The sequence below is a fragment of the Manis javanica genome, chromosome 1, assembly GCF_040802235.1.
Source record: "Manis javanica isolate MJ-LG chromosome 1, MJ_LKY, whole genome shotgun sequence".
Lineage (NCBI taxonomy): Eukaryota > Metazoa > Chordata > Mammalia > Pholidota > Manidae > Manis > Manis javanica.
In genome coordinates, this window is record NC_133156.1 from 124,226,579 (window position 1) to 124,245,154 (window position 18,576).

Here is an 18,576-nt window from a genome sequence, read left to right on the forward strand (position 1 = left end):
AAATTGAAACCACAAAATACTACTATATTTTGTTTACCAAATATAGTATATACATACAGCTATAGCATCAATAGATAATGGACTGTGGGGCCAAACATCAAAATCGTGGAGTGCTTGTGTCTTGAATGGTGGAGTGAGGGGGAGCAAAGAAAGGTAGCTGTGGGTGGGAGTTAAAGGAGTTCAAAGCTATGGAAGGAGTTAAGAGCAGCTGGGCTGTGATGTGTTGTTTACTCCCTTCATACAGGGATGCCATGGGTGCCTGAAGAAAAAGGCAGGTGACTGTTTATAGTAACTGGATCTTGGGCAAACAGATGAATAAATGATATTTGATAGCAGGAAGATAATTTATTTATGGAATGAACTTAACAGGGTATCTCCAGCCAATAGTGTTACTTCTACTAGATAACACCTATAATCTAGGAAGCATGATTCCATAATTAAGTACTTCTCTGGGATATGAAATTAAGTCTGTTAACTGACATGAGAACTTCATTAGAGACCTCATTTATAACAGTGGGTCAGAGGGACTATTAGTTTGCTAGGGCCACCATCACAAAATTCCATAGGTTCCCCCCACCCTCTTAACAGCTGCATTAGTCTGCAGCCACCACAGGCTGGGTGGCTTACACAACAGAAATTAATTTTTTCACAGTTCTGGAGGCTGGAAGTCCAAGATTGAGGTGTCAGCAGGTTTGCTTTCTTCTGAGGCTTCTCACCCTAGCTCGCTGCCTCTGCTTTGTGCTTACATGGCTCAGTCTGTGTTTCCTGTGTCTTTTCTTACAAGGACATCAGTCATATTGGATTAGGACCAACCCATGTGACCTCATTTTACCTTAATTACTTCTTTACAGACAATCTCTAAATATAGTCACATTTGGAGGTACGGGAGGTTAGGACCTCATACATATGAAATTTTGAAGAGACACAATTCAGCCTGTAACAGAGGGTATGTTTTCAATGCAAGAAGGACCTGAAGAGTCTTGTGGATTTCCCAGACCTCTTTGTCTAAGCCTCTCCATGACCACTGTCTTTGAACTTTTTAGTAAAGTTGGGTGTTGTGAAGAGCTCTAATTCATGTGAACCTGATCCTGGGGTTAACTCAAGCTATGTCTGCCTATTTTCCAGAAAAATAGACTGGGAGCAAATAAAAAAGTATCAGTGTGTCGATCTGGATGTCTGCCTTATCATTCTTTGTGATTTTCTCTTTGTTAAAGTCATAAAAATGAAAATAAAACACTTGCTGTTGGGCACTGCCTGATTGGAACCAATTTTTGCTCAAACTCTTAAAACTTTGAATATGTTTAGTTTACCTTTTAACAGAGGTTCATAAATGGAGGCAAAGGAAAACTCTCGAAGCTGAGCAGAGGCAAACCCTCACTGTAAAGCAACGCCAGTTAAATGAAAATTGTGGAACCAAGATGCTGCCCCCACCAGAAGGCTGGCTGGGAAGCTTCAAGAGCGCGCTCACCCGGGTGCGCAGGCGCAGAAGGGAGAGAGCGGGGTGCGTTCCTCTAACCAGTCGGCGCGAGTGGCCAAGTCCTGGCCGCAAAGTTTTTCTTTCAGTTGAAAACCCGGGGCACCATGGCGTTGAGCTCCGTCTGCGTAGTGGAGCTGGCCGGCCTGGCCCCGGTACCGTTCTGCGGAATGATCCTGGCGGACTTTGGGGCGAAGGTTGTGCTTGTGGACCGGGCCCGCGACCCCGCGGCAGTGCGCCTCTTGGCCCGAGGCAAGCGTTCGCTGGCTGTGGATCTGAAGCAGCCGCGGGCCGCCGCCATCCTGCGGCGCCTGTGCGCCCAGGCAGACGTGCTGCTGGATCCCTTCCGCCACGGTGAGCCCCCGCCTTCCACGGGCCGGTACCGGTCACACCGTTGCCCTGGTGTCACACGAACCTTTCCCCTTCCCTGCCTTTCTAGACCTTCCTGTTGCATTTGACATTGCTTTGACTACTCCCCCCTTGAGATTACCTTCCGTACTTGGAACCCGAGATACGGCTGTGGCCCGTGATCTCCTTACACCTTTCTCGGGCTCTTTCTCCCAAGTTCTCCTCTTTTCTACTCACCCGTTCTTATTGGCCTTTCTTAATTATTTGAGGGTCATGAACCCTGTGGTGATCTAATGAAAGCCATAGATTCTCTTCGTGGAAAACTGCCTATAGTTAGTTACCTGGGTAGATAACATTTTGCTGCCTTTTGGGGGGTTGGTGTACACTCTAAAGCCATCCGCGGACCCAGGCTAACCCCCTGCCCAGTGCTGGAGTTCCCACGTTCCAGGTTCAACACAATCTCCTTTACTTTCACTCTGCTTTCTGGAGCCACCTTAACCAGTCCCATCGCTTTCACCCTTTACGGGTGGACGATGCCCAAATCTGTACCTGTATCCCTTCTTTTAGAGCCGCAGACCGCTGCAATACACAGGTCCTGTACTCCTTATCTTGCTGTCCTCCAGGCCCTGACACTTCAACAAACCCTAAAAGGAGCCCATCATCTTCCCTCCTAAAGTAACACCTCCTTCTTAGGTGTTATGTATCTCAGTGAATGGAAGTACAGTTGCCTGACTTAGAAACCTGTACTTGACCCATGACTCCAGATCTTCCAGTCACTACGCACCTCCATTCCCTGGATTTCAGTGATCCCACTCCAGTCATTCTTCCTCCTTTCTGTGACTAGGGATTCTTTTTATCTCTGCCACAGCCTCCTTGATACTGTTGTTACAACCTTTTTAAAGATGATGTTTGAGTCTAGCACTACTCTGATCTGTTCTCAAGACAGCTGCTGAACGATCTTGCTCAAGTACAGAGCCAAAGCTTCACCTGGTACATAGTAGGAAGTCAGTAAATGTTTGGTGAATGATTTGAATGTCTGTGGGATAACAGGAATTTTTAAATGTGTTAATTCACTTACCCTCACAGCTGAATTTGGGATAATAACAATAATAATTTAATAATTAGGATTATATCATAACTTAATGATGCCCCATTTAAAGATGAACTAGGTTCGACATGGTTAAATAATTTATTCAAGGTCTTGCAACTGGGGGCAAATAGAACTGTGAATGCAGATGTAACTGTCAGGAGCTATCGCCAGTGTGTATCTAGGTAGAGGACTAGAGTTCTTCCATATTTCATTATAGCTTTAGGAAGACAAAGCCAGTGGATTTATTATGTAATCTTTATTTTAATACCAGAAGACTGAGGTGCCAGTTACCTGGATTTTGTGCAGTAACTATTGTACTTGCTGATAACTTAAGCTCTCTTGGATGCTGTTGTAAGATAACCTATCTTTCCAAGTATATTTAGGAAGCCTAGCTGTGACCCACGTGATGCTAGGCACTTTATGCCTGTGGAAACAGATCAGGCATGAAGCCTGCTGGAGGAGCTTCTGAGCTGATAGGAAGAATATAAGTACAACATGAGCCAGAAGGTGGTAGGCACTGATTTGGGCACCGATAAAGAAAAATTCAAAAGTAAAATTTTGTCCAAATAAAGACCCAGGATGACTGTTCCAAGAGAACAAATCATTTCTTATAAATTACTAAGGAGAGGATTTGGGAAACTACAAAGGGACTGACTAAAGAGATGAAATGCCCACCATGGGGACTGAAGCGGCTTGGATATGCCTGAGGGATACAGAGAAGTACTGGAAGGAAATAAATTCTGGGGAGGATGCCACACATTCCTGAAATGTTGGCTTCATCTCTTGGGTCCTTAATTAACATAAACATGATATAAACTCACAACAAATGTTGTTAGTATTTACTTGGTATAATGCTGTTTTATGTTTGCCACAGAGAAGGGATTAACCCATGCTCAGTTCATGCTCTCTTTAAAAAAACTTATTTTTTTATTTTCATTTTTCTCTTAAGGTGTCATGGAAAAACTCCAGCTCGGCCCCAAGATTTTGCAGAAGGAGAATCCAAAGCTTATCTATGCCAGATTGAGTGGATTTGGTCAGTCAGGAAGGCTCTGTAGGGTAGCAGGCCATGACATCAACTATTTGGCTTTGTCAGGTATGTTGAAAAACTTATTTCTACACTTTTAGTTTTGTTCTCAGTCAAGATTACAGTTATGCTAATGAAAAAGAAGTTTTCAAGGTGAAGATTTTAATATTTATCAGAGTCTAGAAGGAGAGCATGGTTATTCAGAAAGTATTGGTTTGTCCTGGAACAGTCATTCTCAAACCCCCCTCACTCCCACTCCAGCCCCGTCTCAATACATTTGTGGGAATAATACACCCTCACTAGTAACACTTATACATACTACGTTTGTGTGGTCAGTTCTCAGGCAAGCCCCTGTTATGAAGTTAGAGACTTGGTGGTAATAGGGATGGTTGCTCTATAGTTTGAAAATGCTGATAACAGTTTGATTCTGACATCCCTATCCCCTGCCTTCAATAAGAATCATTGCCTGAGCCACCATTTCAGATTTCTGTAAATACTAGAAAATGCCTGTGGTTTTCAGGTTGATATCACTTTATTAGGATTTTTGCCTGTGAGAAAGCATTTTAGACTGACCTAATTCTAGAATTCTAAGAACTGTGTATTAAGTCTCAAATCTGTGAGTACACATTTAAAGATTGAGGAAAAGAGTGAAGGTAGAATTGCTTTTTCACATCTATTTTAAGTGTAATTACTTTGCTCTTTCTTGTGTTTGATTTTCTTGCATCTCTTTCTAATAAGAATAGAAGTGCTTTATGCCATAAATAAACTAAGTTTGTTAAGCCATAAACTAAATTGATAACAATAATTTTTTCCCAAAGTCAGTGAATAAAAACTTAGCAATAAAATTCTGAAAATGTTAGCTGGGATAAAGTTTTGGAGAAGAAAAAAAAACAAACATGGAGCTCTGTTGAAAGTAAAGCCTGTTTATAAATATGCTGGATAGGTTGAAATTTTGCAAAGCATTATGTACTAGTTTTCCCTTAAGTCAGCAACTAGAGAAATTGGTTATTCCTCTAAGATGTTCATGTATTTATTTAAAAGAGACATTAAATTTATAGTCAATGTTCCCCACTGTTTTTTTTTAATGCTGTAGGTGTTCTATCAAAACTTGGCAGAAGTGGTGAGAATCCATATGCACCGCTGAATCTCCTGGGTGACTTTGGTGGTGGTAGCCTCATGTGTGCACTGGGCATCTTGATGGCCCTTTTTGAACGCACATATTCTGGCAAAGGTCAGGTCATTGATGCAAACATGGTAAGTGTTAGTTGGGGGAGATGATAAGCCTAAGTATAATATATGGCTGCCTCAGAACCTTTTCTGAACAAGACAAAAGAGATAAACGAGATTTAAAGTTTGAATCCAAGGTACCAAGGATATCCTTTTCTTTAAAATAGCTTCGTATCAAATTAGTGTTTTTGTTTTGGGTAAATACCTAGAAGTGAAATTACTGGGTCATATAATATTTCTAAAGTTTTAAGGACCCTCCAAGCTGTTTTCCATAGTGGCTGCACCATTTTACACTCCCACCAACAGTGCATAAGAGTTCCCTTTTTTCCACATCCTTGCCAACACTTGTTATATCTTGCCTTTTTGATACTAACCATTCTGACAGGTGTGAGGTGATACCTCATTGAGGTTTTGTTTTTTATTTCCCCATTGAGATTTTGACTTGCATTTCCCTGAGGATCAGTGATGTTGAGCATATTTTCATGTGTCTGTTGGCCATCGGTATGTCTTCTTTAAAAAAATGTCTGTTCAGATCCTCTGCCCATTTTTTAATCAGCTTATTTGGTTTTTTTGGTGTTGAGTTGTTTGAGTTCTTTATATATTTCAGATATTAACCCCTTATTGGATATTTGCAAAGATATTCTCCCATTCAGTAGATAGCCTTTTTGTTGGTTACCTTCATTTTGCAGAAGTTAGTCTGATGTAGTCTTACTTGTTTATTTTTGCTTTAGTTTCCCTTGCTTGGGGGGACATATCCAGAAAGAAAAATTGCTAAAGCCAATGTCCAGGATTTTACTGCCAAGTTTTCTTTTAGAAGTTTTGTGGTTTTGGGTCCTACAATTAGCTATGTAATTTTGAGTTTATTTTTATATATGGCATAAGACAGTGACCCAGTTTCATTCTTTTGCATCTAGCTGTCCAGTTTTCCCAACCCCATTTAGTGGAGATTCTACTTTCCTCATTGTGTGTTCTTGCCTCCTTTGTCATATTTTAATTGACTGTATAGCATGGGTATATTTCTAGGCTTCTAGGCTTCAATCTCTTCCATTCACTGAACACTAATTTAAAAAAATAATGTACTCCTATGTTTATCCCAGCATTATTTACAATAGCCAAGATATGGAAGCAACCTAAGGGTCCATTGATGTATGCATGCATGAAGAAGATGTGGTACATGTGTGCATGCACACACAACAGACACACACACACAATGGAATATTACTCAGCCATAAAAAAAGAATGAATTTGGGGCAGTGTGGATAGCTCTAGAGGGTATTGTGCTAAATGAAGCAAGTCAGATAGAGAAAGACAAATACCATATGATTTCACTTAAACATGGAATCTAATAAGCAAAACAAACCAACAAAACAGAAAAAGACATAAATAAATAAAGCACACTGGTGGTTGCCATATTGAAGGGGGATAGGGCTTAGGTGAAGGGATAAAGAGGTACAAACTTGCAGTTATAAAAAATAAGTCATGGGGATGAAAATACAGCATAGGGAATATAGTCAATAATATTTCAGTAACTTTGAATGGTGATAGATGATAACTCTATCATGGTATTTTGTAATGTATATAATTGTTGAACCACTATGTTGTACACTTGAAACTAGTATGATATTGTATGTCAACTATACTTCAATGAAAGAAGAGAATCTGCAAAAACAGAAAAAAGAACCTCGTATCCTTTACATGTGTCAGAATATCTTATTTGGATCATCTGTTTATGGATGGAATCAATTTTCTAAACTTCTTGTGAATCACCTGATTCCTGCATTTTGTACGGGAAACAATGACATCGTAATACTTGAGTTTTTCACTGTCATGCATTGAGTCTGTGCCTGTGTTGTGGAGGGCACTTTCCCTGTGTGATTTCTCCAAATCCTCAGAACAACCATTTTACTCAGATTACATTGCTATTTTAAAGAGAAAGCTGAACCATAGATGTTTGTCTAAGGTCTCACCGCTGGTTGGTGAGAGCCCAGCCCAGCACCATTACGCATTTGCTGTTGGGCAGATCTTTGGAGGGAGGATGGAGAATGGATTAGAGGAAGATGCAACTGGAGGCAGAGAGACAGTTACTGGGTTATTGCTGAGAGACAGGGCAAGTACTAAAGTCAATGGTAGACTGGGTCTGGATTTAAGTGATATTTGATATGTAAAATTGCCAGGATTTGGTGAAGTGTTGGTAGCGAGAGGAGAGGGAGGAATTGAGGATGACTCCCTGTTTCGGGCTTGGATGGGCTGGTGGATGGTGTCACTGGCACCCTGGGGGTCAACTGGTACACGAAGAGGAGCGTGGTGTAGTTGTCAAGGGCATAGACTGGTGGCTCTGCCATCGACTGTGTGATCTTAGTAAGTTATTTAACCTCCCTGTGCCTTTGTTTCCTTCTTTGTAAATGGAGATAATGTATCTACCTTATTGCATTGGTGGAGAATTAAATGAATTCATCCATTGTTCAGTGTGTAAACAGTGCTTGGTATACAGGAAGCACTTTGTGATTATTATTATTATTATTATTATTAGAAGAAAAATTCATTTTTGGTCATTTCCAGTTTGAAGTGCCTTTCAGATATCTACATGGACTACTGGAAGTTAGGGAGGAGAAACAGGTTTCAGAGCCATTTGGGGGCCTGTGTGGTCCGCTAGGGATGGGAACAGAGCACCAGCATTTGAGGAGTGAGTGGGCAGAAGAGGAGAAGCAAAGGCCAAGGAGAGGACAGGAGGACCAGAGGGAGTGTTGCTGTGGAAACAAAGGAATGAGAAAGTGCTAAGAAAAAGGAATGGCCACAGAATTAAATGTTGGTGGAGACCTCAAGAGTTTAAAACTAAGAGTGTAAATTGGATTTGTTATTTGTGACCTTTGTGATAGCTGCTCCCTACCAGATCCCTCATGTCAGGGACCTTTGCTTGCACATCCTTCTTCTCTCAGGCTGTATGCTCCCTGCCCTGTACTGTTTCTGTGCTTTGTGGTATTGCTGTTGGGTTATGTTCACACTGTCCTTTTTGTCCAATCTGAAGTGATTTCAGTGGGAATGGTGTGTGACCCGTCTTTTGATCTCTGGCATCTAGCCTAGTTCCAGCATGCACTAGTAGCAGCCACAGGGCCAGCTTCACACTTTCTGTATGCCAAGCACACAGCTAGATGCTGTGCACAAGGCTTCCCTTGAAGGAGCATGCTCACTCTCATTCGGTATTTGAAGACTTGCAGGTTTGGAGAGGTTAACCACCTTCATCTAGAGCAGATGGCTGGAAAGGGGCAGAAGCGCAGCACCCAGGCAGCTGGACACCTTCATGGGCATGAAAGCCCAAGCTTTCAGTCACTGCCCTCTGCTGCTGACTGTGGGCACAGTCACTGTGGTCCAGAAGGAATGAACTAAAAACAAACATGAGGCCATTGGGAGTTTTGAGTAGAATTTAAGATCAAATATTTATTTAGTAATAATTTACTAATGACATGTAATTCCTTATTTATAGTCAAATAGGAGTAAAAGATAATTGCAGCCTTTACCAGACTGTGTCTAATCAGAACTGCATGGTGATTAGGAAGATAGTAAGGTTTTAGTGTATGTGAAAATGTAGACTTGTTTCAGGGGTCATATTTGCATTAGGATATGGTGAGTGTTGGCTAATAACTCACAGCCAAATGGATCAGTAAAGCATCATATTCATTACTTTCCTATCTCTGGGAACTTTTGTGATACAAATAGTTGTAGAAGCTGATGAGAGGGAGCAGATACCTTATTCTTTTAGGCCAGGAGTTTTCAAATGCTTTTAACAGCAGAATTCTTGGTGTTATTCATAGTACTGTTTCCTTGGCAACTCTAGAGTTCAGGTAATTATAGACTACAGGGTCTGATATCTGTGTGTGTGTGTGTGTGTGTGGGTCTCTTTCAAATCTGTGTAACCCAGTTTCAAAAAAAAGCACTGCCATAGACCATTTAAGGAAACTCCACTACTTGATGATGTCAAATGTCAGAGCCATAAATTAAGGTGTGCATGAGGTTTCAGGTGAAAAGGGAAAATTAGAATGTATCCAAAGATATATTTGCATTTGTTTCACAGCCACTCCAAAAAATTCCATGCTTACTACTAGAATGGGGTCCCTCTGTTTGTAACCTCTGAGACAAGGACGCCTTCTGGATGTCCTGGAGTCATTAGGATCATAAACACATAAGGATAGGGAGGTAGCCTTCCTTAGATAGCCCAGTACATCCAGCTTTGTGATAATCATAGTTGAGGATGTAAGTCCCTTCCTGTAACTGCAAGACTCAGTGGGAAGGCATTCCCAAACTAGTTGTCTGGACTCAGAAAACCCGTATACCTCTGCCTATATTGTTATGTTTATTGTATAACTTTCTAGTGATTATTGAATTTAAGATATATTAAATTTTCAAATTAGTTTTTGGGGGCTTGGAGTCATTCTAGGATAAGCTAAATTTACTGTAAGGTGATTTATCATTTAATTTAAGATGTAAAATGTGATCTGCTTCAAACACTGTGTGTTTATAGGTACTAAGATTAGAAGATAGATTTTTAAAAGCCTTTTTGCTTTATTTTTAACTTTTTATCCTGACAATTTATAATATGTACAAATATAGAAAGAATATATAATGAGATTCCGTGTACCCTGACGTAGCTTCACAAATCATCAATATTTTGCCAGACTTATTTGAAAGGAAGAACAAAAGTAGTTCCTTCTGAGTCTTTTCTGAATAGTGTTTTCTTAACTGAATCACTTACCCCATGTATAGTTAAGAAAAATAGTGTTTTCTTAACTGAAACCTACTCTGCCATAAACCTGCCCTAACACATTTTCTGAAAATACTGAAGATGTTGTATGATTAGATATAATCTTCCTATACTCTAAGATAAGTATTTTTACATAAATATTTTTAAAAGCCTAAGTTAATCATGCTTGTATAGTTAAATTTTCTGAATTTGTATTATATTTTGTTACTTCAAAGGTGGAAGGAGCAGCATATCTAAGTAGTTTTCTATGGAAAACTCAACACTTGGGTCTGTGGGAACACCCTCGAGGACAGAACATATTAGATGGTGGAGCACCTTTCTACACAACTTACAAGACAGCGGATGGGGGGTTCATGGCTGTTGGAGCCATAGAGCCCCGGTTCTACAAGCTGCTGCTCAAAGGTAACAATTTTTCACTCTCTCCCCGTAGTCCCCTTTTACTGTGGATGTTCTTTAACCTCTATTTTGGGGCCTTTTGAAATTTATGATGTCTTCTATTATATATGTACTTTCTAATTAACCTAATAGCCATCATTATATTGGGGTATTTCTCTGTTTTAAATTGACAGGTAATTGAACAAGTCTATAAAATAGTTCAGTGTTTTAAAAAATAATCCTTTTGTGGACAAGTTCAATATTTGTATTATATTTAATACTCAGTAGTGTTGAATATTTGTCTTGCATTTGCTGGTTCCACCAGTTCTTATTCCTTGACAAATGTCCCTTATGGTCCTTCAGTGTTAGGGGTCACCAGGGTACAGACAGACTTCGGTGAATGAGATTTTGTGGGAATATGTTATTACTTGATACTTCTGCAGTTTACACTTCTTGCAGTTTCTTTTCTTAGTGGCATGTTGCTAATGAGTATCTGAACATAAATACACAAGGTTTTTGTAAGGTACAAACTTTGCTGTGTCCCTGCTGCTTTCTGGGCAAAGAAATCTGAAAATACTGAGAATTTCATGACATTTTGAGATAGCAAGACTCTTGTAATACCATCAGATGAGCAATAGACAGTTTTTTAAAGTTGTTTTAAAATTTCAAAATAGTAAAAGAAAACCAGAAGATAATGTTAGCAAGGATGTGTAGAAACTGGAACCCTGTGCATTGCTGGTGGGAATGTAAAATGGTGTAGAAAACAGTATGGCAGGTCCTCAAAAAATTGAACAGAATTACCTTAACTACAATTTATAAAATGAAAATAATTCAAAATAACACATGTGTTTTAGAAAAAATGTGATACAACATATGTGAAATAAGAAGTAAAAATTCTTCCTATCCTTCCACTGTGGAAAAGTTTGGGATATGACCTTCAAGAACTTTTTCTGTTCACATGCAAACACAATTGTTTTATTGTTTTACAATTTACAATTTCTATATAATATAGAATTATATAACCTTATAATTAATAGCTATCTCTTTTTATTCAATAATATACTAAAGATATCTTTTCTTGTCAGTACAAAAGCTCTTCAGCATCACCCTTTTTACATAGCAGCCATATGATATTCTATAGTATGCCTATACTAAAATTTATTTAACCATTTCCTTAATCAAGTTCATTTATATTTTTTCATTATAACAAATAATGCTTATTTATTAATATATCATTGCATACTTAATATGAATTTTTGACTGCTTCTATGTGTCTGATTTTAATCAAAGTTTATGACACATACTTAATATTTTGTATAATTGTGTATATGTATATGTGTAAGGTCAGGTCATTTTTTGGAAATCAAAACATACTTTCCCAAGTTTTATATGGTATCCTAAGTTTCCCAGACCAGTCCCTGAAAGTCAGTTTGACTTACAATGCCAGAAATTCAATACTGTTTGTACTGTAAACACTAGCCACAGTCTATAAGGTATTTCTATGTCAGAATGAATTCAGAGTTCCATATAGGAATGTCAAGAGCCTAGGAAAAAGCCCACCTCAATCACTGGTGGTTAGTCTCGTGGTCTCTTTTATTTTTGCTTTTTAAAGATAAATACTATTTCCTGAAAAAAAAAGTTGTTATTGAAGTAAAGTTGATAGACACCATTATATTGGTTTGTATACAACATAATGATTCAATAACTGTATACATTATAAAATGCTCACCGTAAGTGTGGTTACCATCTGTCACCATACAGAGGCATTACATTATTGACTAGACCCCATATGCTTTACTTTTCATCTCTATAACTTATTTATTTTATAATTAGAAGTTTGCCCTCCTTATCTCTTTCACCTATTTCATCTGTCCTCCCGTGATCTTCCCCTCTGGCAATTATCAGTTTGTTCTCTGTATTTATGAGTCTATTTCTATTTGCTTGTTTTATAGTTTAGATTCCACACATAAGTAAAATCATACAGTACTTGTCTTTCTCTGTCTTTCACTTAGCATGTCCTCTGGGTCCATCCTTATTGTCATAAATGGCAAGATTTCATTCCTTTTTATGGATAATAGTCCATTATATATATACACCATATCTTCTTTATGCATTCATCTATTGATGGACACTTAGGTTGTTTCCATATCTTGGCTATTGTCAGTAATGCTGCAATAAACATAGAGGTGTGTATATCTTTTTGAGTTAGTGATTTTGTTTTCTTTGGGCAAATTCCCAGAAGTGGAATGGCTGGGTCATATGGTATTTCTATTTTTTGTTTTTGAGGAACTTTTATACTGCTTTCCATAGTGGCTGGACCAATTTACATTCCCATCAGCAGTGTAAGAGGATTGCTTTTTCCCAGCATCCTTGCCAACACCTGTTATTGCAGGTCTTTTGGATAGTAGCTATTCTAACTGGTGTGAGGTCATATCTCATTGTAGTTTAATTTGCATTTCCCTGATGATTAGTGATGTTGAGCATCTTGTCATGTGTCAGTAGGCCATCTGTATGTCTTCTTTGGAAAAATGTCCATTCAGGCCTGCCTATTTTTTAATCAGGCTATTTGTCTTTTTGGTATTGAGTTATATGAATTCTTTATATAGTTTGGATATTAACCCTTTGTTGGATAAGTCATTTGCAGAGATAGTCTTACATTCACTAAGTTGCCTTTTTCTTTTGTTGATGGTTTCCTTTGCTTTGCAGAAGCTTTTTAGTTTGATGTAGTCTCACTTGTTTATTTTTGCTTTGGTTTTCCTTGCTTGGGGAGACATATCTAGAGAAAAATTGCTAACATCCATGTCCAATAGTTTACTGTCTATGTTTTCTTCTAGTTTTATGGTTTTAGGTCTTATATTTAGGTCTTTGATCCATTTCAAACTTATTTTTGTGTCTAAGTTTTGTTCTCTGCATATAGTGGTCCAGTTTTCCCAACACCCATTTATTGAAGAGACTGTCTTTTCTCCATTGTATATTCTTATCTCCTTTATTTTTTCTCTATTTTGTTTCCTTGATCTGTGTATCTGTTTTGGGCCAGAACCATACTGTTTTGATTACTATAGCTTTGTAGTATTGTTTGAAGTTAGGAAGCATGATGCCTCTAGCTTTGTTTTCTTTCTCAAGATTGTTTTGGCCATTTGCAGTCTTTGTGGTTCAATACAAAGCATTGGTATTTTGACAGGGATTGCACTGACACAGTAGATTGCCTTGGGTAGTATGGTCATTTGAACAATATTAATTCTTTCACACATGAATATAGAATATTTTTCCATTTACTTGTATTCTTAGCCCTGTTGTTTTGATCAGAATCACAGGCAGGATGGGAAGTTGTGGGCTGGGCAGGATGATAGGACAGCAGAAGAACTGGGGTGAGAGCTCTTAGAAGCAGAACCTGGGGTCTTTTAATTTCTGGTATTTTGCAGTGTACAAATTATGACCTGTGTAATTTCAGGCATAGTGTTTGTTACAGAAGGAACATATTGGCTCCAACTTTATTAGTGTTATGATTCTGATAAAAAATAACTGTCTAAAAAGCAAAGATGTTTCCAACAGCACCAGTGATTTGCATCACTAATTTTGGCTAACTGCTCATTTAATTTTTTTCAGTCAAAGAGTTTGGGGCAATCAGGAAAGAGGAAGCAAACTGAAAGACATCCTTAGAAACATTTCTTGGTAGATTCAGTGATAAACCTGAAGCTATGGCTCCATATTTTTCCTGGTGTTTGAATGGGACAGTTGGCTACAGAGAAAAATATACTTGTATATTCCACAGGTGCCTTTGCACAAGTATCCAGAGCTATGTGAATTTTTATCCCCTTATGTCATTCAAACCCTAAGGAAAGTCTGCAATATTCATGGCTTCTTGCCTCTATAGGGATTTCCGCATCTTCAGAGCAGCCTACAGTTAGTCATTGTTCTTCTGCATAATAGGGAAGGAAAGGATGATAAAAGTGAGTATTATTTTATTAACTTGGCTAAACTTATGAAAAGTATTATGCATAAGAAGAAGGGCCTTTCATTATTATTCCACTCTTAACCGTCCACATTTAAATCTTCCATGAGCATTTAAAACTGACATTTATACCAAACCTCAGTAAAATGGCCCTTTGGGTGTAATTTAGTTAGGCCTGGTATGTCTGTGAGCTCAGGTAAGTCTGCCAGGGTGGGTGCTCCTAGACAATAAAGGAATTGCAGGTCAGGTGATGGGCCAGAGAAGCCATCCTTCCTGTTAAATCTCCCACTGGATGCTTTCATCCTCTCTGCACTGTGTGTTGATGGACTCTTCAGTGACCCTCATGCTTGAGAGAAAAGTCTCTGGGCCCACGGGTGACTGGTTGGCTGATAACTTTCTATCCTCTTTGCTGCAGGAACAATTTGCATGAGTCTTTGGTTTCCTTACAGATCCTTTGTTCTTAGTTCAGGGCAGTGTTGTAAGGTAATGAGTTAAATATTGCTGTCCTCCTAGAGCTTTTATCTGACCAAGATAAAGAGAAATGAGTTATTTGTCAAATTACAGTCTTGAATTTAGCCATTTATCTTTAGCTTCTCTTTGAAAACTGAGATAGTCCTGTGTAAAATGGTTAAAATTTTGTCTTTTATAGCATATGGGTGCATTATATAAAATATGGGGTTATTTTAATTCAGTAAGACAAATAATAGCATCATTAGAATATTCATTTTTAAAAACCTGAGGGAGATTTCTAAAAAATAGCCCATTAAAAATAGACCTCTTTGATGAAACATTAATAATAAAATCTTGGCAATAGAAAGTCTGTTTTGAGTCCTGCTACCTGTACCTCTACCCTCTGCAGTCATTTGCTCCAACATCAGGCAGAGTTAGAATTTCTTCTCTTAACCCATTTGAGGAACCCTTATAGAATGTCCTATTTTGGATAGTATGGTGAGCTCAAAACTAATTTTCATTGATTATAATCATTCCATGAAAGCATAAGATTTCAAGAAATTGTGTTTTTTCCCTCAGGACTTGGGCTAAAGTCTGATGAACTTCCTGATCAGATGAGCAGGGCTGATTGGCCAGAAATGAAGAAGAAACTTGCAGATGTTTTTGCAAAGAAGACAAAGGCAGAGTGGTGCCAGATCTTTGAAGGCACAGATGCATGTGTGACTCCAGTTCTGACATTTGAAGAGGTTACCCATCATGAGCATAATAAAGAACGGGGCTCATTTATCACTGATGGGGAGCAGGCTGTATGTCCCCGCCCTGCACCTCTGCTGTCAAACACCCCAGCTGTCCCCTCTTCCAAAAGGGAGCCTTTTGTGGGAGAGCACACTGAGGAGATACTTAAAGAATTTGGGTTCAGCCAGGAAGAGATCAATCAACTTGAGTTAGAAAAAATTATTCAAAGTAATAAGCCAAGAGCTAATCTCTAAATTCCATAGCTCAAGTGAATATTGGATTTACAGTATAGACTAATACCTAAAATGGTATGCATAGAAATGTGAAAGAACATTGCAGTCATCCGACTATTCTAATCAAGAAACAAGATTCTAATCGCACACTAATGATTGAATACTGATGATTAATTAACATCATGGCTTTTGATTGAGGAATGTTTTTAGCTTATTTCTATTAAATGATGGCAATTTTTCTGCCTTCCAACTTACCTCATTTTTGTATTTGTTGATGTTAAATACTTAAATGAGTTAATATAGTGTTTTTTATTAAACAAAGGTTTTTTTTGCCCTAAAATGTGCTTGTTTTTAAGTTTGTGAAAAGCTTTCAAGGAAGGCCTTTAGCACTTAAAAGCATTTTGTGACTCACTGAAATATTTATCAGTAGTTAACCAAAAATAAATGTCCTTAGAAAGATCTCATCCTTTTAATTTCCTAAGGAATTCATTTACTAGTGTCTTTGAATTGGAATTTTAGAAAATTTTCTTAAGGATTCCTTCAGAAAACACACTTCTCCATCTCAACCTATCAACTGAGAGCCCAATTCCTCTCTGTAGCTTCTTGTTAGCATCACCCACCCAAACATGCTTCTTAGTAAATTGTACTGTCATCCATTTGTAAGTCCTACTAGATTCTTCCTCCTCTTACCATCTCTGGCCTTCCTTCCCAACCTGTCTCCCTCTGTCCCCAGTAGGCCCATGGCTTACCCCTCATTTCATATAGGCCACTGCCCAAATGTCACCTTACAGAGAGTTCTTTCCTGACCCCTGTCTAAAATAGCAGCCACCTCATTGCTTGCTGTCCCTCTCCTATTTCATTTTTCATCATACCATGTTCCACTGCTGACATTACATTGATTAACCCCTACTCTACTGCTCAACTAGCTCCATCTAGGATAGAAACTATGAAGAACTTGGAGGTTTCATTCATTGCTAAATCCCCAGTTTACAGAATAGTGCCTGGCCCAGAGTGGAAACTTTGTAAATATTTATTAGAGGAAAGAACCTCATTATCTCTTCCCTGGACTACCCCTCAGCTTCCCTATCTGACTTCTGACCACTGATATCACTGCCTACATTGTTTTTTCCACTGTGTTGCTCTACTAGTAATGTTTTTGACATCAAAGTGGTCTTTGAAGCCCTGTAAAATTCTTCATTGGTTCTCATTTTTTTCCTATAGAATAAAATAGAAACCCATTTACATAGCATATCGACCATCTATTTATAATAAGACTTCTATCTAGCTGTCTGAGCCCATCCCCAGCACTTTATATTGGATTACCTGAATTATCTAAATATGTTGTGGTCCTTCTTGCTTCCATTCCTTTGCATATGCTGCATCATTTTCCAGGACTAACAGTATTCCTGGCTGCTTTTGTTCCAGTTTGTTGATCTAGCAAACTCAGACTTGACTCAAACACAGCCTTCTTTGTGACACTTACTGTGTTTCTCAGTCATAGAGTAGTTTCGTACAGTGCTTATGAAATTTGGAGTCAGAAAGGTCTGGAGTTCTATATCATTGTGGTTTCTGAGGCAAGTACCTGTGAGGTGCCTGAAACATCGTAGGTGCTCAGTGATTGTTAGCCACTCTTCTTAGTGGCCCTTCCTATGCTCACATTGTGTTTGTGCTTATCTCCAGGGATAGTTCAACAACTCTTCACAGTGCTTTAAGCTCCTAGAGCAGTTGCTGTCACACACAAAATAATCATCTGGGTAAACTGTTAAAACAGATTCCTGGGCATATCCCTACAGATTCTAAAGCATTGGGTCTAGGGTAAGACTGAGGAATTGCACTTCTGCCAAGCTTCCTGGTAATTATAATGCTTCTGATTCAAAGACCACACTTTGAGTGCACTGTCCTAACAGATATGAACCAAGTCTTTTTTCTCCTTTGTTACTGTCACAACAGGAGCTCAAAAAAAACATCTGTTGAAAGGATTGGTGAGGGCAGGGATAAAAGTGAGTTGGCAAAATCTGTAAACAGATGAGTTACCTTAGAATATGGATTTCTGTAATTAACTTTATACAAAATGTTTGAAAAGTTGGTTTTCATAGTGTGAAATTTGAAACAATAAATGTGTGTAAATAAGCTTAGCAGTTTTAGTTAGTGACCCATACTTTTCTTCTAAAAAGTCTAAGACCCTGTTTGAAGTATAGTTTATACACAACATTATATAGCTTCAGTTATACAACATAGTGATTCAACAATTACATATATTATGAAATGCTCACCACATCAGGTATAGTCAGCATGTCACTATATAAAGTTATTACAATATTATTAACTATATTCCTTATGCTGTACTTTTCATCCCAATGACTTCTTTATTTTATAATTGAAAGTTTGTCTCTCTATCCCCTTCATCTATTTTGTCAATCCTCCAACTCTCCTATGGCAACCACAAGTCAATTCCGTGTATTTCTGAGTCCATTTCTGTTGTGTTTTTTTTGCTCATTTATGTGTCTTTTTAAATCTACATATAAGTAGAATCATATGGTGGTCGTCTTTCTCCGTCTGACTTTTTCACTTAGCATAATGTCATCTATGTCCATACACATTGTTGCAAATGGCAAGATTTCATTCTTTTTTGTGACTGAGTATATTCCATTTGTGTATATATATATATTACGATATCTTATTGATCCATTCATCTATTGATAGACTGGTATCTTGGCTATTATAAATAATGCTGCAATAAACAAAGGAGAGTGTATATCCTTTTGCATTAGTGATTTTGTTTCCTTTGGATAAATACCCAAAAGTGGAATTACTGGGTCATATGACATTCCTATTTTTAATTTTTGAGGAACCTCCCTATTGCTTTTCATAGTGACTGCACAATTCATTCCCCTTACAGTGCATCCTCACCA

General features: G+C 38.3%; 1 protein-coding gene across 1 annotated transcript; it reads left to right on the plus strand.

Annotated features, from left to right (window-relative positions):
* Window positions 1-1,474: 1,474 nt before the first annotated feature.
* Window positions 1,475-15,918, plus strand: AMACR (alpha-methylacyl-CoA racemase). The gene is made up of 5 exons (XM_017668130.3): window positions 1,475-1,828; window positions 3,862-4,005; window positions 5,030-5,190; window positions 10,135-10,321; window positions 15,276-15,918. The coding sequence occupies exons 1-5, from the start codon at window positions 1,582-1,584 to the stop codon at window positions 15,683-15,685; spliced, it is 1,149 nt and encodes a 382-aa protein (XP_017523619.3). The 5' UTR covers window positions 1,475-1,581; the 3' UTR covers window positions 15,686-15,918.
* Window positions 15,919-18,576: the final 2,658 nt, after the last annotated feature.